General features: G+C 44.7%; 3 protein-coding genes across 3 annotated transcripts in view; 2 read left to right on the plus strand and 1 right to left on the minus strand.

Annotated features, from left to right (window-relative positions):
- Nucleotides 1–21536, minus strand: part of LOC110525124 (citron rho-interacting kinase) — a 99464-nt gene that overhangs the window by 53338 nt on the left and 24590 nt on the right. The gene's annotated exons all lie outside the window — the stretch shown is intronic.
- On the plus strand, nucleotides 1130–9278 carry LOC110525522 (uncharacterized). The gene is made up of 8 exons (XM_090239407.1): nucleotides 1130–1147; nucleotides 1351–1455; nucleotides 1610–1676; nucleotides 1887–2040; nucleotides 2319–2355; nucleotides 2463–2773; nucleotides 6325–6406; nucleotides 9174–9278. Exons 1-7 carry the CDS (start codon nucleotides 1130–1132, stop codon nucleotides 6404–6406), a joined length of 774 nt encoding a protein of 257 aa, XP_090095533.1. The 3' UTR covers nucleotides 9174–9278.
- On the plus strand, nucleotides 7633–14647 carry LOC110525581 (uncharacterized). Its single transcript, XM_090239408.1, has 9 exons — nucleotides 7633–7650; nucleotides 9174–9278; nucleotides 9433–9499; nucleotides 9710–9863; nucleotides 10142–10178; nucleotides 10286–10596; nucleotides 11001–13959; nucleotides 14149–14230; nucleotides 14411–14647. Exons 1-9 carry the CDS (start codon nucleotides 7633–7635, stop codon nucleotides 14527–14529), a joined length of 3852 nt encoding a protein of 1283 aa, XP_090095534.1. The 3' UTR covers nucleotides 14530–14647.

Below are 21536 nucleotides of genomic sequence, written 5' to 3' on the forward strand. Positions count from 1 at the left end.
AGTATCCTAGTATCATGTATGTTATAGGGATCAGATCTGGCTGACTTTTTCACCTGAACTGCTCATTGGCTGTCCATAATGAGCCCAGTGAGCAGGATGTTTAGCTGGGCTCTGCAATAATTAGCTCCCAGAGCAATTACAAATACCTTCTGTTGTTTTAAAAGCGTCATTACAACTAGCAACATGACAGACAGTCACCTCTAAGCAGGACTCAGTAGAAACGCTATGTGTTGGATTTGTCCATGTCTCGCTAAATTAACCTAGCTACCAGAACAGCTGTGGAGAATTTATACTACAGTTTTAAGGGATCTCTCTGAAGGTTTTAGATGATACAATGGTGCTTCGTCCTCTGGATGAAGAATCATACATCTCGGCTTGGCTTCATTGCATTATTATTTGGGGAACGTTGACATGCCATTTGTGTTGACGGATGGATGAAAATAATGTAATTATAGTATCGTTATACGTAGGTTAGCAGACAAATCCGCATGAGATACCCATAGATCTGAGCCCTGCTCCATTTCAGCACCATGCCGTGGTCTCAGGTGCTGCCCAGACTCGAAACATTTCAGCACCATGGCACAGTCCCCTGATGCCAAGAAACGTGTCAGCACTATGCAGCGGACAGCTCCATAGTGCTGAAATAGTTCAAGCCCCCCTAGAACGTCATTGATTTTAAATTATTCTAGGTGCAAGTGGTTATCATTTATTGCATGCCCTAGTTTTGCAGCTTTGCAACCTCAGAATTATAGCTAATGGATGGCAGCGAGTTACGTTTTTGTGCATGGCGATGAATGAGGATGCTTGATAAACCATAAATTAAACGCAAAAACGTGCACTTACAAATATTTTCGTTTGGCAGAACTTTGACAAGCTATGATCTGTTTTCTAATGACATTGACAGTTCATATAGACATTAGATTTAGGCCTAATTGTGACATCATGTGTGTATGACATCTTTGAAGAATGCTCTGGCTTCAGCCAATCGGAATCGAGTATTCAACAATGCTTAGGCATAATTCAAGGACATTCATATTCACTTCAGTTGTCTGCCGATGGTTCACTGACGTATTTTTAAAGGAGGTATTAGTATTTCCTCTAAACAGCCTACAACAATAAGCTACACATCATGTCAGATGACAGCAAGGTATGGTTCATTTAGCCTATTTTGAGTTTAGAGGAGAAATTACTAACAATATAGTAGGTCACTACCAAAGCAATATGTCTCACTGGTTTGATCCATGGACTGAAATCTGACCACTATTGCCGTTTTGTTTAAAATATTAGCGAATAAGTTGTTTCACAAAGTCACAACCTAGGACTGATATTGACCTCTCATTTATCCACCAGAGCGTGAAATGGGAGGATCCCCCGGATGACCAAAATAAGGTTGTGGAGAATATGAAGGATGAAACAGAGACACATGAGACCAACAAGAACAGGACAGGAGGCAAGGTAAGAAATATGCTGTCCTCTACACATGTTCTGCCTACTTAGGCACAGATCTAGGATTAGTTTACTGTCACTAAATCCTAGCCTTAAAGCATTAGGAGGAGACGCTACACTGACCTTGGATCTGCTATGAGACCTATAATCTGTTGTCATGTAGGCTAAACGTAAGTCCAGTGGCCGCGCCAAGAAGACTTCCGTGGAGGAAGACAGCAGCATTGGTGCAGGTCTGAGATTACTTCATGTTGGGTGCACGTTGTGTTCAAATTCATCAGCACTGATCTGAGAAGATAGTATCTATATAGGTGAAAGCAATATAGTGGAGGCACGCAGAGAGATGTGCTTTTACCTGTCCAGTGCAATCAAATCACTAAAGGTGAAGGAAATTAGGGATCAAGTTCAGATTCAACTTTAGATTTCTCTTTGCGGTTTCCCAGAGTCTTCTCAGACACCCGGGTGTGGTTTCCGGGAAAGGGGATCTATCATTGAGCAGCTGGAGAAGGAGGCTCAGAGGACTCTAATGCCTTCTCTCAAGATTGGGACATGCTGTGCCCCAATCCTCCTCTCCTTCCTGAGGAGTCTAACTGATGAGCAAGTCCCATGTCTTTTTCCAACCTCACATACAACAACTCTGAATTTATAGTCATAGTGCACCTTCTAACCACAAATGGGATTTTAGACACTACACCTAACATCACTGTAACGACACCCCTAACTCTTCCTGTAAATCAAGAACAAAATGTCTCATGTACTTGCTAATAGCTTAATTAAATACACTTTTATTTTCCCTGACATGGCTATCTAGTGACTCCACTAACTCAACACCAGTGTGCAGGTAAAATATGTTTCCTTTCTTTTCTTTTCTCTAGCCAATGGAGGGTGATTCAGCATGGCATGAAAAATAACGTAAGTCTCTCCACATTAGGTTCTGGTCAAAAGTTGTGCCCTATATAGGGAATGGTGTCATGGAATTGCTTGATTGACAAAAACATTACTCTGTTTGTTGGCCATAGCTCACATTCGAGCAGCTCTCCATGCTGTGTCTGAAGATTGTTAAGGTCGTGACCCAGACAGCCCTCCGCATTCTCCTACCAGCGCTAGCTCGTATCATGGGGGTGAACCTGAGGAGTGGGGCAACCTCCCCAGAATCCCAGTGCTCTCTGACAGGGTCTGAGGATTCCTTAGGCAGTCTGGATGAGAGAGAGAAAAGGCTGCTGATCAGTGAGATGAACTACTGGACTAAGGAGAGGAGGAGGAATGGCAGTGCAGGGTTCCGCCAAAAATCCACTCGCAGAACCTCATCACCATGCTGTTCGCCTAAGAGGTATGTTCACAGCAATATTTCAACTTAATAATTGCAAGACCTGACCCATACTTATCATAAATTATTAACTTGGAATTCACACCTTGTAGTTTTAAGTTCTGGTCAGAAATGTTGCCACTGAGGGGGTGGGTCCAGGTGAAAGTCATTTTTAACTGGGTAAGCCATAAAGTCATCTATGAATAAATAGATCAGCCTTTCAGAATTAATCATATTCTGATGTCATACAAACATAAAAATCAGGCAAAAAATCGTGTCAGTTGGCTTTAGGCTTCTAGAACTACGGTGGTATGAGAAGTATCCATCATTGCTCTAATTTGGTTATCAGGCTCACTAATGACCCAGATTAGATAGCAGTTGGTCACATTTGCATGGCATAAGTGGTGATTGTGTGTTTATCTTCAAGGTCCCAGACCTCATTGCAGAGCTTGCCTGCAACTAGAGAGGCTCCCCTCATGGAGGAGCCTCTGAAGGCTCTTTTTGGGGTAACGGAAGAGAGCCTCCTGATATCCCTGGTTGAGGGTCACTCCAACCCCATCTCCTCCAGCTCTTCTGAGTTGAGCTGTGCTATCGTGGGAGAGGTAGTACACCAGCTTAACTCTGGCCTCTCAGTGGCCATTCAGGCCAGCTCAGGGAGTTGCCCCCCTATGGACAGTCAGGACATAGCAGTAGGCAAGGAGGTCATTCGGGTAGCCTCGGTGCAGATCCTGGCCGAGCTACAGATCCAAACGTCTGAGCCAGAGTGGGTAGGGTTTATCGAGCCCCTCATGGACCCTGTGACCGATGATGTGCTGGATGCCATTGTCGGCACAATGGACAAAATGGCACAGGACTTCAACATCCTATTGGATCTGGCCAAGAAGATGACAATCTTGGGGTCTACATTTCTGACCAATCTTCAATGTGACCTTGATGTTGAGTGTCCATCTGGGAAAGAAGGGACCACTCACTTTCTCAAAGAGACTGGATCCTCTACCAGTGTGGTGGCCAGAAAGCTTCAGACCCTCTCTAGCCCCGACTTTCAGTCTAAAGCCCTGAAGGCGGTGAGCACCATCCTTACAAGGAAAGTCAGCAGCTCTTCTGGCATGGCTCCTTCCTCTAGGCCTTCTAGTGCTGCACCTAGCCTTACTGAAGCTCCCCTGAATACCAGCTGCACAGCCCTGACACCTGTAACCTCCACTGCCACAGTGATTGTTAAGACATTTGTGGGAGGCATGGAGACGATAGCATCATTTGAAGGCACATGTGAAGCAGTTGATTGGCCAGTTCCTGTAAATGACCACAAAACAGGATCTTCACAGATGATAACCTTCTCTCTAGCCCGCACACTCTACGGCCGTATACGAGCAAAGCTGAGGGACCTTTTAACTCTATCCGCTCGAGAAGAAGGTGTGGCTAAGGATGCTTCTCTTCAGGAGTCTTCAGACACCCTGGAAAAGGCAACTGTTTCAACTGTTGAGGTCCAGTTACCCAGCACCGAACTTAGTAGAGTTCCCAGTGAGAGCCAACCAATACCAGCTCTCTGTCTCTCCAATCTGGATACCAGTACTCAAGAAGTTCTTAGCAGTGTTTTTTCCATCTACAAGTCAGAGTTATCAAAAGTGGAGAGTAAATCCTTGGCCGTTGTCAGTTCATCTGATGAGTCCCTAGAGGCTTGTTGGTTTGTTGATGGTGTCCTATCAAAGCTCGATGACTATACTATTTCCCAGTCACCCTCACCCAATGAAGACTTGAGCGTGAGTACTCAATATTCTCAACTAAGCTCAGAAGAGAGTGTCAGAATCACAGAGTCCTCTACTAGTCTGATTCAGAGCATTAAGAAGCTCTCTAGCAATGACTTCCAGACTCAGGCAGAAGAGGCAGTGAGTAAAGTGCTGATGAGATCCAGTCATTCCTTTATCACACAGATCAGCCATACTGGTCTTCAGAAAAGTCTGCAGGCTGGCTTATCATCTAGCTCACCATCAGAGATCCATGTCCTTTCAGAATCCATGTCCTCCATGTCCTCTGAGAATACAGCCTCTGGATTAGTGGAAACCTTTGTCAAAGGAATGGCGACTACTTTCCAGAAAAATGAGTCCACTGACACTGTGCTACTGGAAAGAAGTGGGAGAGGTTTGCAGTGCTCCCACGGGGGCTCCCAACTGGATGATACTGAATTGAGTGTTAAAATATCAGAGGAGAAGCTTTGGTCAACAGCTAAGACCATCTGCGTCAGTATGAAGAACACACTTAAGGATTTCTTCACAGGGCTGAAGCCACCCGGATCCGAAAGGACAGAAAATGCTTCTTCCAAAGAGACCCTTGGGGAAATCCTGGTTGCTATCCAGAGTGAAATCTCAAACTTAGGGCGAATGAAGGATTCCAGGGAGCTCCTTCAGATCAATGATATGGTAGGAACTATGCTGAAGGAGGTTGAGAAAAGTGAGGATGACAGTGAACAAGTCTGCCAAGACATCCCTAGAACCTGTTCATCTTTGTCCACTTGTTTAAATGGTCGTAGTTCCTTGTCCAGCTCTTCAAAGAGTCCTAGGTCAGAGTGTGAGTTAGAGATCAACCTCCCTGGCACTCCCATCCCTGACGAAGTGCCTTTCGATCTGACCTGCCCCATCGTCAGGAGCTCCTTCATCGACACCAGGGTCTCTAAAATGCCAGATATTTCTTCAAGTGACCTAAAGATAAAGATGATGGCACACACAGATGAACGATCTTCCACTCCGTCTTTCACCAGCAAGGGAACCTCTTTGGTACCAAAGGGAGATGGGATTGACATTGAAGAGAAGGAAGAGTGTATCCCCAGCAGCTCTGGCCATCTGAGGGAGCTCTTAATCACCCCGGACATCAGCAGTGCCACTGCATTCCCACTGCAGTACTTGATGGACTCCAGCAAAGATGATGTCATCTGTTTGGTCACCATACTGGTGATAAGGTTGCTGTCGGAGATCAGACCCTCAGCCCTAGATGGACCCTCCCAACAGGCAGCAGATCTGACAGAAACATCTCAGCAACTCATCAGACAAGTCCTGTCTGAGTTCTGTGCTGCATCCAGATTCTCCAGGACAAAGGCATATTCCCAGAACCTGAACATCCAAAGGGTGTTCAGAGGTGTACATAAAAACCTCATGGAGGAGTTTGGCTCTTATAACACCCTGCAAGCAGCTATTTCCTCCCAGGACCCTGCATTTGACAGAGTCCTGGTAAAGTCCTTGACCCAGCAGCTGGTACAGGAATGCAAGGAGGCGTCAAGACCAGCTTCTGCTGCAACAAACGCACCAGACCAGGCTGAGACAGAGAGGGGGGCTGAGCAGAAAGCAAGAAGGAGCTTCCTTTGCTTTTCAACGACCAAACTCAGGATCAACTTCAAGGTATAGCAGGGAGTTAGCATTTGTTTTTGGTTCCAGTTAGGTGCTGATGTTATTGATGTTATTGATATGATAAGACAAATACATGAGATAAATATGTTTTATTCATCACTAAATTGTTGCCTTGGATTCAGAAGTGTTCCATTTATTTATTTATTCTCTGTACCATTTTCTTTACCTTTCTTCTGTTAGCGTTCCAAGAGAGGAAACAAAAATGACTGCCATTCAGTCCAGGAACAGACTGAGATTCCCTCTACTGATGGACATTGCATAGGTAAGGATTTTAGAGCCCTGCTAAAGCTTGTAGTTTTGTTTAGGTGTGTGTTAGAAACATAGGTATGTATGCCTACCAGACTCATAGCACTGTTATTTTTCAACGTTACTATACTGTATCTCTCTCTCTCTCTCTCTCTCTCTCTCTCTCTCTCTCTCTCTCTCTCTCTCTCTCTCATACCCCATCCATTTCTCTTGTGTTTCTAGCTCCAGTTGGAGAGGTTTCTCCCTCCATATCTCAGCCTGTCAAAAAACGATCCTTGATTGTCAGGGTCTTTTCAGCAATGATGAAGCCATTCAGGCGCTTCACCAAGAATAACTATTTGATCAAATAAATGCCAATGATTTTACAAGAATTTCAAGTGTTTTGGAAGATTAGTAAAACTGAAGCAGCTTTTCTCAGAGAAATGCACTAGTTCTCCCTTGGTTACACATTTATTGGGCAGTTTTTGAGTTGGCAGGACTTGGGGCAGCAGGTAGCCTTGTGGTTAGAGCGTTGGGCCACTAACTGAAAGGTTGCTAGGTCAGAGTATAGCACTGCAGCCTTAGGCAATGTATATTTACGTGGTGCATAACATTATCTCATATCACATGCATGGCAAGACATGATTGATGTAATTAGATGCTCTGGAGAGATCCCACCCTCCTTCCCCAACACATGTAGAATGCTTAGAAACCACCAGAAACCTGTGAAATAGATCAACAGATGATGTTTTATCTCCTCTCAAGGTCTGTTGGTTTACTGTCATATCCCATGTGATATGTCAAAACAAGTTGATGCATGTATTATCATGTTGCATTGGGTTTGTATTTGTATTTATTGTGGATCCCCTTTAGCTACAGCAGCTGCTCTTCATGGGGTCCAGTAAAATTAAGGCAGTTATGCAATTGTAAAAACATCCCTATACATTCACAACAGATTTCACAAAATCCATGTTCCTGTTTGATTTCGGGGTAGGCTGTCAACAGCATGTACTGTGACACTATGATATGTATTCTGATCAAGTCAACAATACCTCTAGGCATATCTGACGTCATGTGTTTGATATCTTTATGTGAAGGTTAATGTCCATATTGACATCAGTTCATTGTGTTTGAGGACGGTTCACTGACGGGTTTTCAACGGATACGATTAGACGAGTTTAACAGTTACAGAAAAGCTACAGTAGCCTATCAGAACAGCTGCAGTATCAGAGGCGCAGAGCCTTAATTAACGGGCTACACATAATGGCTGACGACAGCCAGGTAAGGTTAATTTTAGCCCACGTTTAACGAGCTTTACAGTTGTCCTAATTCCATCTTGTTCTAATGGCAAGTCTGCCTTAAGTGCAGAAACGATGGTTGATATTAGAAAATAAGTATGATTGGAAGTTTAGGCAAGTAATTCCAATTGGGGAATTGTTGTGGGATGTTAGCATAATATATTGCGCGTGTAGCATTCGTGCCATGGAGGATTGTGCAGGCCGGCAGGTTGCTACAGGATCCTAGTATCATGTATGTTATAGAGATCAGATCTGGCTGACTTTTTCACCTGAACTGCTCATTGGCTGCCCATAATGAGCCCAGCGAGCAGGATGTGTAGCTGGGCTCTGCAATAATTAGCTCCCAGAGCAATTACAAATACATTTTGTTGTTTTAAAAGCGTCATTACAACTAGCAACATGACAGACAGTCAGTCACCTCTAAGCAGGACCCAGTAGAAACGCTATGTGTTGGATTTGGCCGTGTCTCGCTAAATTAACCTAGCTACCAGAACAGATGTGGAGAATTTATACTACAGTTTTAAGGGATCTCTGAAGGTTTTAGATGATACAATGGTGCTTCGTCCTCTGGATGAAGAACCATACATCTCGGCTTGGCTTCATTGCATTATTATTTGGGGAACGTTGACATGCCATTTGTGTTGACGGATGGATGAAAATAATGTAATTATAGTATCGTTATACGTAGGTTAGCAGAAAAATCCGCATGAGATATCCATAGAACTGAGCCCTGCTCCATTTCAGCACCATGCCGCGGTCTCAGGTGCTGCCCAGACTCGAAACATTTCAGCACCATGGCACGGTCCCCTGACTCCAAGAACGTCATTGATTTTAAATTATTCTAGGTGCAAGTGGTTATCATTTATTGCATGTCCTAGTTTTGCAGCTTTGCAACCTCAGAATTATAGCTAATGGATGGCAGCGAGTTACGTTTTTGTGCATGGCGATGAATGAGGATGCTTGATAAACCATAAATTAAACGCAAAAACGTGCACTTACAAATATTTTCGTTTGGCAGAACTTTGACAAGCTATGATCTGTTTTCTAATGACATTGACAGTTCATATAGACATTAGATTTAGGCCTAATTGTGACATCATGTGTGTATGACATCTTTGAAGAATGCTCTGGCTTCAGCCAATCGGAATCGAGTATTCAACAATGCTTAGGCATAATTCAAGGACATTCATATTCACTTCAGTTGTCTGCCGATGGTTCACTGACGTATTTTTAAAGGAGGTATTAGTATTTCCTCTAAACAGCCTACAACAATAAGCTACACATCATGTCAGATGACAGCAAGGTATGGTTCATTTAGCCTATTTTGAGTTTAGAGGAGAAATTACTAACAATATAGTAGGTCACTACCAAAGCAATATGTCTCACTGGTTTGATCCATGGACTGAAATCTGACCACTATTGCCGTTTTGTTTAAAATATTAGCGAATAAGTTGTTTCACAAAGTCACAACCTAGGACTGATATTGACCTCTCATTTATCCACCAGAGCGTGAAATGGGAGGATCCCCCGGATGACCAAAATAAGGTTGTGGAGAATATGAAGGATGAAACAGAGACACATGAGACCAACAAGAACAGGACAGGAGGCAAGGTAAGAAATATGCTGTCCTCTACACATGTTCTGCCTACTTAGGCACAGATCTAGGATTAGTTTACTGTCACTAAATCCTAGCCTTAAAGCATTAGGAGGAGACGCTACACTGACCTTGGATCTGCTATGAGACCTATAATCTGTTGTCATGTAGGCTAAACGTAAGTCCAGTGGCCGCGCCAAGAAGACTTCCGTGGAGGAAGACAGCAGCATTGGTGCAGGTCTGAGATTACTTCATGTTGGTTGCAGGTTGTATTCAAATTCATCAGCACTGATCTGAGAAGATAGTATCTATATAGGTGAAAGCAATATAGTGGAGGCACGCAGAGAGATGTGCTTTTACCTGTCCAGTGCAATCAAATCACTAAAGGTGAAGGAAATTAGGGATCAAGTTCAGATTCAACTTTAGATTTCTCTTTGCGGTTTCCCAGAGTCTTCTCAGACACCCGGGTGTGGTTTCCGGGAAAGGGGATCTATCATTGAGCAGCTGGAGAAGGAGGCTCAGAGGACTCTAATGCCTTCTCTCAAGATTGGGACATGCTGTGCCCCAATCCTCCTCTCCTTCCTGAGGAGTCTAACTGATGAGCAAGTCCCATGTCTTTTTCCAACCTCACATACAACAACTCTGAATTTATAGTCATAGTGCACCTTCTAACCACAAATGGGATTTTAGACACTACACCTAACATCACTGTAACGACACCCCTAACTCTTCCTGTAAATCAAGAACAAAATGTCTCGTGTACTTGCTAATAGCTTAATTAAATACACTTTTATTTTCCCTGACATGGCTATCTAGTGACTCCACTAACTCAACACCAGTGTGCAGGTAAAATATGTTTCCTTTCTTTTCTTTTCTCTAGCCAATGGAGGGTGATTCAGCATGGCATGAAAAATAACGTAAGTCTCTCCACATAAGGTTCTGGTCAAAAGTTGTGCCCTATATAGGGAATGGTGTCATGGAATTGCTTGATTGACAAAAACATTACTCTGTTTGTTGGCCATAGCTCACATTCGAGCAGCTCTCCATGCTGTGTCTGAAGATTGTTAAAGTCGTGACCCAGACAGCCTTCCGCATTCTCCTACCAGCGCTAGCTCGTATCATGGGGGTGAACCTGAGGAGTGGGGCAACCTCCCCAGAATCCCAGTGCTCTCTGACAGGGTCTGAGGATTCCTTAGGCAGTCTGGATGAGAGAGAGAAAAGGCTGCTGATCAGTGAGATGAACTACTGGTCTAAGGAGAGGAGGAGGAATGGCAGTGCAGGGTTCCGCCAAAAATCCACTCGCAGAACCTCATCACCATGCTGTTCGCCTAAGAGGTATGTTCACAGCAATATTTCAACTTAATAATTGCAAGACCTGACCCATACTTATCATAAATTATTAACTTGGAATTCACACCTTGTAGTTTTAAGTTCTGGTCAGAAATGTTGCCACTGAGGGGGTGGGTCCAGGTGAAAGTCATTTTTAACTGGGTAAGCCATAAAGTCATCTATGAATAAATAGATCAGCCTTTCAGAATTAATCATATTCTGATGTCGTACAAACATAAAAATCAGGCAAAAAATCGTGTCAGTTGGCTTTAGGCTTCTAGAACTACGGTGGTATGAGAAGTAAACCATCATTGCTCTAATTTGGTTATCAGGCTCACTAATGACCCAGATTAGATAGCAGTTGGTCACATTTGCATGGCATAAGTGGTGATTGTGTGTTTATCTTCAAGGTCCCAGACCTCATTGCAGAGCTTGCCTGTAACTAGAGAGGCTCCCCTCATGGAGGAGCCTCTGAAGGCTCTTTTTGGGGTAACGGAAGAGAGCCTCCTGATATCCCTGGTTGAGGGTCACTCCAACCCCATCTCCTCCAGCTCTTCTGAGTTGAGCTGTGCTATCGTGGGAGAGGTAGTACACCAGCTTAACTCTGGCCTCTCAGTGGCCATTCAGGCCAGCTCGGGGAGTTGCCCCCCTATGGACAGTCAGGACATAGCAGCAGGCAAGGAGGTCATTCGGGTAGCCTCGGTGCAGATCCTGGCTGAGCTACAGAGCCAAGCGTCTGAGCCAGAGTGGGTAGGGTTTATCGAGCCCCTCATGGACCCTGTGACCGATGATGTGCTGGATGCCATTGTCGGCACAATGGACAAAATGGCACAGGACTTCAACATCCTATTGGATCTGGCCAAGAAGGTGACAATCTTGGGGTCTAAATTTCTGACCAATCTTCAATGTGACCTTGATGTTGAGTGTCCATCTGGGAAAGAAGGGACCACTCACTTTCTCAAAGAGACTGGATCCTCTACCAGTGTGGTGGCCAGAAAGCTTCAGACCCTCTCTAGCCCCGACTTTCAGTCTAAAGCCCTGAAGGCGGTGAGCACCATCCTTACAAGGAAAGTCAGCAGCTCTTCTGGCATGGCTCCTTCCTCTAGGCCTTCTAGTGCTGCACCTAGCCTTACTGAAGCTCCCCTGAATACCAGCTGCACAGCCCTGACACCTGTAACCTCCACTGCCACAGTGATTGTTAAGGCATTTGTGGGAGGCATGGAGACGATAGCATCATTTGAAGGCACATGTGAAGCAGTTGATTGGCCAGTTCCTGTAAAGGACCACAAAACAGGATCTTCACAGATGATAACCTTCTCTCTAGCCCGCACACTCTACGGCCGTATACGAGCAAAGCTGAGGGACCTTTTAACTCTATCTGCTCGAGAAGAAGGTGTGGCTAAGGATGCTTCTCTTCAGGAGTCTTCAGACACCCTGGAAAAGGCAACTGTTTCAACTGTTGAGGTTCAGTTACCCATCACCGAACTTAGTAGAGTTCCCAGTGAGAGCCAACCAATACCAGCTCTCTGTCTCTCCAATCTGGATACCAGTACTCAAGAAGTTCTTAGCAGTGTTTTTTCCATCTACAAGTCAGAGTTATCAAAAGTGGAGAGTAAATCCTTGGCCGTTGTCAGTTCATCTGATGAGTCCCTAGAGGCTTGTTGGTTTGTTGATGGTGTCCTATCAAAGCTCGATGACTATACTATTTCCCAGTCACCCTCACCCAATGAAGACTTGAGCGTGAGTACTCAATATTCTCAACTGAGCTCAGAAGAGAGTGTCAGAATCACAGAGTCCTCTACTAGTCTGATTCAGAGCATTAAGAAGCTCTCTAGCAATGACTTCCAGACTCAGGCAGAAGAGGCAGTGAGTAAAGTGCTGATGAGATCCAGTCATTCCTTTATCACACAGATCAGCCATACTGGTCTTCAGAAAAGTCTGCAGGCTGGCTTATCATCTAGCTCACCATCAGAGATCCATGTTCTTTCAGAATCCATGTCCTCTATGTCCTCTGAGAATACAGCCTCTGGATTAGTGGAAACCTTTGTCAAAGGAATGGCGACTATTTTCCAGAAAAATGAGTCCACTGACACTGTGCTACTGGAAAGAAGTGGGAGAGGTTCGCAGTGCTCCCACGGGGGCTCCCAACTGGATGATACTGAATTGAGTGTTAAAATATCAGAGGAGAAGCTTTGGTCAACAGCTAAGACCATCTGCGTCAGTATGAAGAACACACTTAAGGATTTCTTCACAGGGCTGAAGCCACCCGGATCCGAAAGGACAGAAAATGCTTCTTCCAAAGAGACCCTTGGGGAAATCCTGGTTGCTATCCAGAGTGAAATCTCAAACTTAGGGCGAATGAAGGATTCCAGGGAGCTCCTTCAGATCAATGATATGGTAGGAACTATGCTTAAGGAGGTTGAGAAAAGTGAGGATGACAGTGAACATGTCTGCCAAGACATCCCTAGAACCTGTTCATCTTTGTCCACTTGTTTAAATGGTCGTAGTTCCTTGTCCAGCTCTTCAAAGAGTCCTAGGTCAGAGTGTGAGTTAGAGATCAACCTCCCTGGCACTCCCATCCCTGACGAAGTGCCTTTCGATCTGACCTGCCCCATCGTCAGGAGCTCCTTCATCGACACCAGGGTCTCTAAAATGCCAGATATTTCTTCAAGTGACCTAAAGACAAAGATGATGGCACACACAGATGAACAATCCTCCACTCCTTCTTTCACCAGCAAGGGAACCTCTTTGGTACCAAAGGGAGATGGGATTGACATTGAAGAGAAGGAAGAGTGTATCCCCAGCAGCTCTGGCCATCTGAGGGAGCTCTTAATCACCCCGGACATCAGCAGTGCCACTGCATTCCCACTGCAGTACTTGATGGACTCCAGCAAAGATGATGTTATCTGTTTGGTCACCATACTGGTGATAAGGTTGCTATCGGAGATCAGACCCTCAGCCCTAGATGAACCCTCCCAACAGGCAGCAGATCTGACAGAAACATCTCAGCAACTCATCAGACAAGTCCTGTCTGAGTTCTGTGCTGCATCCAGATTCTCCAGGACAAAGGCATATTCCCAGAACCTGAACATCCAAAGGGTGTTCAGAGGTGTACATAAAAACCTCATGGAGGAGTTTGGCTCTTATAACACCCTGCAAGCAGCTATTTCCTCCCAGGACCCTGCATTTGACAGAGTCCTGGTAAAGTCCTTGACCCAGCAGCTGGTACAGGGATGCAAGGAGGCGTCAAGACCAGCTTCTGCTGCAACAAACCCATCAGACCAGGCTGAGACAGAGAGGGGGGCTGAGCAGAAAGCAAGAAGGAGCTTCCTTTGCTTTTCAATGACCAAACTCAGGATCAACTTCAAGGTATAGCAGGGAGTTAGCATTTGTTTTTGGTTCCAGTTAGGTGCTGATGTTATTGATGTTATTGATATGATAAGACAAATACATGAGATAAATATGTTTTATTCATCACTAAATTGTTGCCTTGGATTCAGAAGTGTTCCATTTATTTATTTATTCTCTGTACCATTTTCTTTACCTTTCTTCTGTTAGCGTTCCAAGAGAGGAAACAAAAAGGACTGCCATTCAGTCCAGGAACAGACTGAGATTCCCTCTACTGATGGACATTGCATAGGTAAGGATTTTAGAGCTCTGCTAAAGCTTGTAGTTTTGTTTAGGTGTGTGTTAGAAACATAGGTATGCCTACCAAACTCACTGCACTGTTATTTTTCAACGTTACTATACTGCATCTCTCTCTCTCTCTCTCTCTCTCTCTCTCTCTCTCTTACCCCATACTTTTCTCTTGTGTTTCTAGCTCCAGTTGGAGAGGTTTCTCCCTCCATATCTCAGCCTGTCAAAAAACAATCCTTGATTGTCAGGGTCTTTTCAGCAATGATGAAGCCATTCAGGCGCTTCACCAAGAAGAACCTGTAACCTCTTAAGCTGCATGAAGATCTGCTTTTGTAACAGCAAGACTTTTGAAAAGAGGAATTTCTGCATGTCTACCCTTTCAAAGTCTATTTGATCAAATAAATGCAAATTATTTTACAAGAATTTCAAGTGTTTTGGAAGATTAGTAAAACTGAAGCAGCTTTTCTCAGAGAAATGCACTAGTTCTCCCTTGGTTACACATTTATTGTGCAGTTTTTGAGTTGGCAGGACTTGGGGCAGCAGGTAGCCTTGTGGTTAGAGCGTTGGGCCAGTAACTGAAAGGTTGCTAGGTCAGATCCCTGAGCTAACCATGTAAAAATATGACGTTCTGCTCCTGAACAAGGTAGTTAACCCACTGTTCCTAAGCTGTCAGTGTAAATAAGAATTTCTTCTGAACTGACTTGTCTAGGAAAATAAATAAAATAACCACAGCTTGACTCTAATACAATAGTTGCTGCATAGACTGTCAGATAACCAGATGTCTATTCATTTAGTTCGATTGGTAAGAGCTTATTAGCAGCAAGGGGAAAACACATAGAGGATAATTAGCTATCTGCAGCTAGATGTTTTGTATACGTTTTCTATATGTTGAAAATATAAGATCCAACAGTTGACAGTGTATGTCAGAGCAAAAACCAATCCATGAGATCGAAGGAATTGTCCATAGAGCTCAGAGACATGATTGTGTCAAGACACAGATCTGGTGAAGGGTACCAAAACATTTCTGCAATATTGAAGGTTCCCAAGGACACAGTGGCCTCCATCATTCTTAAACGGAAGAAGTTTGGAACCACCAAGACTCTTCCTAGAGCTGGCCGCTAGGCCAAACTGAGCAATCGGGGGAGAAGGGAAGTGCAGTGGAGCAGCAGTGCAGTGGAGTAGCTTCAACAGCCATAGGCCCAGGGATTTCACATCACATTCCATGATGCAATGCAGAATACGGCTTCACACAGAACAATCACCAAACCCATAAGATAACACTTAGCACAGCACAGCCAAACATCATGTATCACATGAAGAGGCATGTGTGTTCTCCAGACATGATACCTTGTCATGGACCTGCTGTTTCGATCTTCTCTCTCTCTCTCTCCCCCACCTCTCTTTCTCTCTCTCTCTCTCTTTCTCTCTCTCTCTCTCTCTCTCTCTCTCTCTCTCTCTCTCTCTCTCTACCACACCTGCTGTCTCGACCTCTGAATGTTCGGCTATGAAAAGCCAACTGATAATTATTCTGGAGGTGCTGACCTGTTGCACCCTCTATAACCACATTATTTTGTTGACTCTGCTGGTCATCTATGAAGAATGTTTGAACTACAGTACTTGAAGAACGATTTGGCCTTAATGGCCATGTACGCTTATAATCTCCACCGGCACAGCCAGAAGAGGACTAGCCACCCCTCAGAGCCTGGTTCCTCTCTAGGTTACTTCCTAGGTTCCTGCAATGTATATTTACGTGGTGCATAACATTATCTCATATCACATGCATGGCAAGACATGATTGATGTAATTAGATGCTCTGGAGAGATCCCACCCTCCTTCCCCAACACATGTAGAATGCTTAGAAACCACCTGAAATCATTTTTAACTGGGTAAGCCATAAAGTCATCTATGAATAAATAGATCAGCCTTTCAGAATTAATCATATTCTGATGTCGTACAAACATAAAAATCAGGCAAAAAATCGTGTCAGTTGGCTTTAGGCTTCTAGAACTACGGTGGTATGAGAAGTATCCATCATTGCTCTAATTTGGTTATCAGGCTCACTAATGACCCAGATTAGATAGATAGTTGGTCACATTTGCATGGCATAAGTGGTGATTGTGTGTTTATCTTCAAGGTCCCAGACCTCATTGCAGAGCTTGCCTGCAACTAGAGAGGCTCCCCTCATGGAGGAGCCTCTGAAGGCTCTTTTTGGGGTAACGGAAGAGAGCCTCCTGATATCCCTGGTTGAGGGTCACTCCAACCCCATCTCCTCCAGCTCTTCTGAGTTGAGCTGTGCTATCGTGGGAGAGGTAGTACACCAGCTTAACTCTGGCCTCTCAGTGGCCATTCAGGCCAGCTCGGAGAGTTGCCCCCCTATGGACAGTCAGGACATAGCAGCAGGCAAGGAGGTCATTCGGGTAGCCTCGGTGCAGATCCTGGCTGAGCTACAGAGCCAAGCGTCTGAGCCAGAGTGGGTAGGGTTTATCGAGCCCCTCATGGACCCTGTGACCGATGATGTGCTGGATGCCATTGTCGGCACAATGGACAAAATGGCACAGGACTTCAACATCCTATTGGATCTGGCCAAGAAGATGACAATCTTGGGGTCTAAATTTCTGACCAATCTTCAATGTGACCTTGATGTTGAGTGTCCATCTGGGAAAGAAGGGACCACTCACTTTCTCAAAGAGACTGGATCCTCTACCAGTGTGGTGGCCAGAAAGCTTCAGACCCTCTCTAGCCCCGACTTTCAGTCTAAAGCCCTGAAGGCGGTGAGCACCATCCTTACAAGGAAAGTCAGCAGCTCTTCTGGCATGGCTCCTTCCTCTAGGCCTTCTAGTGCTGCACCTAGCCTTACTGAAGCTCCCCTGAATACCAGCTGCACAGCCCTGACACCTGTAACCTCCACTGCCACAGTGATTGTTAAGGCATTTGTGGGAGGCATGGAGACGATAGCATCATTTGAAGGCACATGTGAAGCAGTTGATTGGCCAGTTCCTGTAAAGGACCACAAAACAGGATCTTCACAGATGATAACCTTCTCTCTAGCCCGCACACTCTACGGCCGTATACGAGCAAAGCTGAGGGACCTTTTAACTCTATCCGCTCGAGAAGAAGGTGTGGCTAAGGATGCTTCTCTTCAGGAGTCTTCAGACACCCTGGAAAAGGCAACTGTTTCAACTGTTGAGGTCCAGTTACCCAGCACCGAACTTAGTAGAGTTCCCAGTGAGAGCCAACCAATACCAGCTCTCTGTCTCTCCAATCTGGATACCAGTACTCAAGAAGTTCTTAGCAGTGTTTTTTCCATCTACAAGTCAGAGTTATCAAAAGTGGAGAGTAAATCCTTGGCCGTTGTCAGTTCATCTGATGAGTCCCTAGAGGCTTGTTGGTTTGTTGATGGTGTCCTATCAAAGCTCGATGACTATACTATTTCCCAGTCACCCTCACCCAATGAAGACTTGAGCGTGAGTACTCAATATTCTCAACTGAGCTCAGAAGAGAGTGTCAGAATCACAGAGTCCTCTACTAGTCTGATTCAGAGCATTAAGAAGCTCTCTAGCAATGACTTCCAGACTCAGGCAGAAGAGGCAGTGAGTAAAGTGCTGATGAGAACCAGTCATTCCTTTATCACACAGATCAGCCATACTGGTCTTCAGAAAAGTCTGCAGGCTGGCTTATCATCTAGCTCACCATCAGAGATCCATGTCCTTTCAGAATCCATGTCCTCCATGTCCTCTGAGAATACAGCCTCTGGATTAGTGGAAACCTTTGTTAAAGGAATGGCGACTATTTTCCAGAAAAATGAGTCCACTGACACTGTGCTACTGGAAAGAAGTGGGAGAGGTTCGCAGTGCTCTCACGGGGGCTCCCAACTGGATGATACTGAATTGAGTGTTAAAATATCAGAGGAGAAGCTTTGGTCAACAGCTAAGACCATCTGCGTCAGTATGAAGAACACACTTAAGGATTTCTTCACAGGGCTGAAGCCACCCGGATCCGAAAGGACAGAAAATGCTTCTTCCAAAGAGACCCTTGGGGAAATCCTGGTTGCTATCCAGAGTGAAATCTCAAACTTAGGGCGAATGAAGGATTCCAGGGAGCTCCTTCAGATCAATGATATGGTAGGAACTATGCTGAAGGTTGAGAAAAGTGAGGATGACAGTGAACAAGTCTGCCAAGACATCCCTAGAACCTGTTCATCTTTGTCCACTTCTTTAAATGGTTGTAGTTCCTTGTCCAGCTCTTCAAAGAGTCCTAGGTCAGAGTGTGAGTTAGAGATCAACCTCCCTGGCACTCCCATCCCTGACGAAGTGCCTTTCGATCTGACCTGCCCCATCGTCAGGAGCTCCTTCATCGACACCAGGGTCTCTAAAATGCCAGATATTTCTTCAAGTGACCTAAAGACAAAGATGATGGCACACACAGATGAACGATCCTCCACTCCTTCTTTCACCAGCAAGGGAACCTCTTTGGTACCAAAGGGAGATGGGATTGACATTGAAGAGAAGGAAGAGTGTATCCCCAGCAGCTCTGGCCATCTGAGGGAGCTCTTAATCACCCCGGACATCAGCAGTGCCACTGCATTCCCACTGCAGTACTTGATGGACTCCAGCAAAGATGATGTTATCTGTTTGGTCACCATACTGGTGATAAGGTTGCTATCGGAGATCAGACCCTCAGCCCTAGATGAACCCTCCCAACAGGCAGCAGATCTGACAGAAACATCTCAGCAACTCATCAGACAAGTCCTGTCTGAGTTCTGTGCTGCATCCAGATTCTCCAGGACAAAGGCATATTCCCAGAACCTGAACATCCAAAGGGTGTTCAGAGGTGTACATAAAAACATCATGGAGGAGTTTGGCTCTTATAACACCCTGCAAGCAGCTATTTCCTCCCAGGACCCTGCATTTGACAGAGTCCTGGTAAAGTCCTTGACCCAGCAGCTGGTACAGGGATGCAAGGAGGCGTCAAGACCAGCTTCTGCTGCAACAAACCCATCAGACCAGGCTGAGACAGAGAGGGGGGCTGAGCAGAAAGCAAGAAGGAGCTTCCTTTGCTTTTCAATGACCAAACTCAGGATCAACTTCAAGGTATAGCAGGGAGTTGGCAATTGTTTTTTGTTCCAGTTATGTGCCTATGTTATTGATGTGGTTATGATAAGACAAATACATGAGGTAAATATGTTTTATTAATCACTAAATTGTTGCCTTGGATTCAGAAGTGTTCCATTTATTTATTTATTCTCTATACCATTTTCTTTACCTTTCTTCTGTTAGCATTCCAAGAGAGGAAACAAAAAGGACTGCCATTCAGTCCAGGAACAGACTGAGATTCCCTCTACTGATGGACATTGCATAGGTAAGGATTTTAGAGCTCTGCTAAAGCTTGTAGTTTTGTTTAGGTGTGTGTTAGAAACATAGGTATGCCTACCAAACTCACTGCACTGTTATTTTTCAACGTTACTATACTGCATCTCTCTCTCTCTCTCTCTCTCTCTCACCCCATCCATTTCTCTTGTGTTTCTAGCTCCAGTTGGAGAGGTTTCTCCCTCCATATCTCAGCCTGTCAAAAAACGATCCTTGATTGTCAGGGTCTTTTCAGCAAATATGAAGCCATTCAGGCGCTTCACCAAGAAGAACCTGTAACCTCTTACGCTGCATGAAGAACTACTTTTGTCACAGCAAGACATTTGACAAGATGAATTTCTGCATGTCTACCCTTTCAAAGTCTATTTGATCAAATAAATGCAAATTATTTTACAAGAATTTCAAGTGTTTTGGAAGATTGGTAAAACTGAAGCAGCTTTTCTCAGAGAAATGCACTAGTTCCCTATTGGTTACACATTTATTGTGCAGTTTTTGAGTTGGCAGGACTTGGGGCAGCAGGTAGTCTTGTGGTTAGAGCGTTGGGCCAGTAACTGAAAGGTTGCTAGGTCAGATCCCTGAGCTAACCATGTAAAAATATGACGTTCTGCTCCTGAACAAGGTAGTTAACCCACTGTTCCTAAGCTGTCATTGTAAATAAGAATTTGTTCTGAACTGACTTGTCTAGGAAAATAAATAAAATAACCACAGCTTGACTCTAATACAATAGTTGCTGCATAGACTGTCAGATAACCAGATGTCTATTCATTTAGTTCGATTGGAAAGAGCTTATTAGCAGCAAGGGGAAAACACATAGAGGAGAATTAGCTATCTGCAGCTAGATGTTTTCTATATGTTGAAAATATAAGGTCCAACAGTTGACAGTGTATGTCAGAGCAAAAACCAAGCCATGAGGTCGAAGGAATTGTCCATAGAGCTCAGAGACATGATTGTGTCAAGACACAGATCTGGTGAAGGGTACCAAAACATTTCTGCAATATTGAAGGTCCCCAAGGCACAGTGGCCTCCATCATTCTTAAATGGAAGAAGTTTGGAACCACCAAGACTCTTCCTAGAGCTGGCCGCCAGGCCAAACTGAGCAATCGGGGGAGAAGGGAAGTGCAGTGGAGTAGCTTCAACAGCCATAGGCCCAGGGATTTCACATCACATTCCATGATGCAATGCAGAATACGGCTTCACACAGAACAATCACCAAACCCATAAGATAACACTTAGCACAGCACAGCCAAACATCATGTATCACATGAAGAGGCATGTGTGTTCTCCAGACATGATACCTTGTCATGGACCTGCTGTTTCGATCTTCGCTCTCTCTCTCCCCCACCTCTCTTTCTCTCTCTCTCTCTCTCTCTCTCTCTCTCTCTCTCTCTCTCTCTCTACCACACCTGCTGTCTCGACCTCTGAATGTTCGGCTATGAAAAGCCAACTGATAATTACTCCGGAGGTGCTGACCTGTTGCACCCTCTATAACCACATTAATTTCTTGACTGCTGGTCATCTATGAAGAATGTTTGAACTACAGTACTTGAAGAACGATCTGGCCTTAATGGCCAGGTACGCCTATAATCTCCACCGGCACAGCCAGAAGAGGACCTGCCACCCCTCAGAGCCTGGTTCCTCTCTAGGTTACTTCCTAGGTTCCTGCAATGTATATTTACGTGGTGCATAACATTATCTCATATCACATGCATGGCAAGACATGATTGATGTAATTAGATGCTCACGCCCTGACCCTAGTTTGCTTTGTATGTTTATATGTTTTGTTTGGTCAGGGTGTGATCTGAGTGGGCAGTCTAAGTTGTGTGTCTAGTTTGTCTGTTTCTGTGTTTGGCCTGATTAGGTTCTCAATCAGAGGCAGGTGTTAGTCATTGTCTCTGATTGGGAACCATATTTAGGTAGCCTGTTTTGTCGTTGTGGGTGGTTGGT

The sequence above is a fragment of the Oncorhynchus mykiss genome, chromosome 6 (assembly GCF_057628025.1).
Source record: "Oncorhynchus mykiss isolate SJ-2025 chromosome 6, ASM5762802v1, whole genome shotgun sequence".
Lineage (NCBI taxonomy): Eukaryota > Metazoa > Chordata > Actinopteri > Salmoniformes > Salmonidae > Oncorhynchus > Oncorhynchus mykiss.

Excerpts from the sequence above, each read along its gene's own strand:
- LOC110525522 (XM_090239407.1), top strand. Across the intron at positions 2,041-2,318 it reads CTGAGGAGTCTAACTGATGA|CCAATGGAGGGTGATTCAGC; the intron begins GCAAGTCCCATG and ends TCTTTTCTCTAG. Across the intron at positions 2,356-2,462 it reads AGCATGGCATGAAAAATAAC|CTCACATTCGAGCAGCTCTC; the intron begins GTAAGTCTCTCC and ends TGTTGGCCATAG.
- LOC110525581 (XM_090239408.1), top strand. Across the intron at positions 9,864-10,141 it reads CTGAGGAGTCTAACTGATGA|CCAATGGAGGGTGATTCAGC; the intron begins GCAAGTCCCATG and ends TCTTTTCTCTAG. Across the intron at positions 10,597-11,000 it reads CCATGCTGTTCGCCTAAGAG|GTCCCAGACCTCATTGCAGA; the intron begins GTATGTTCACAG and ends TTTATCTTCAAG.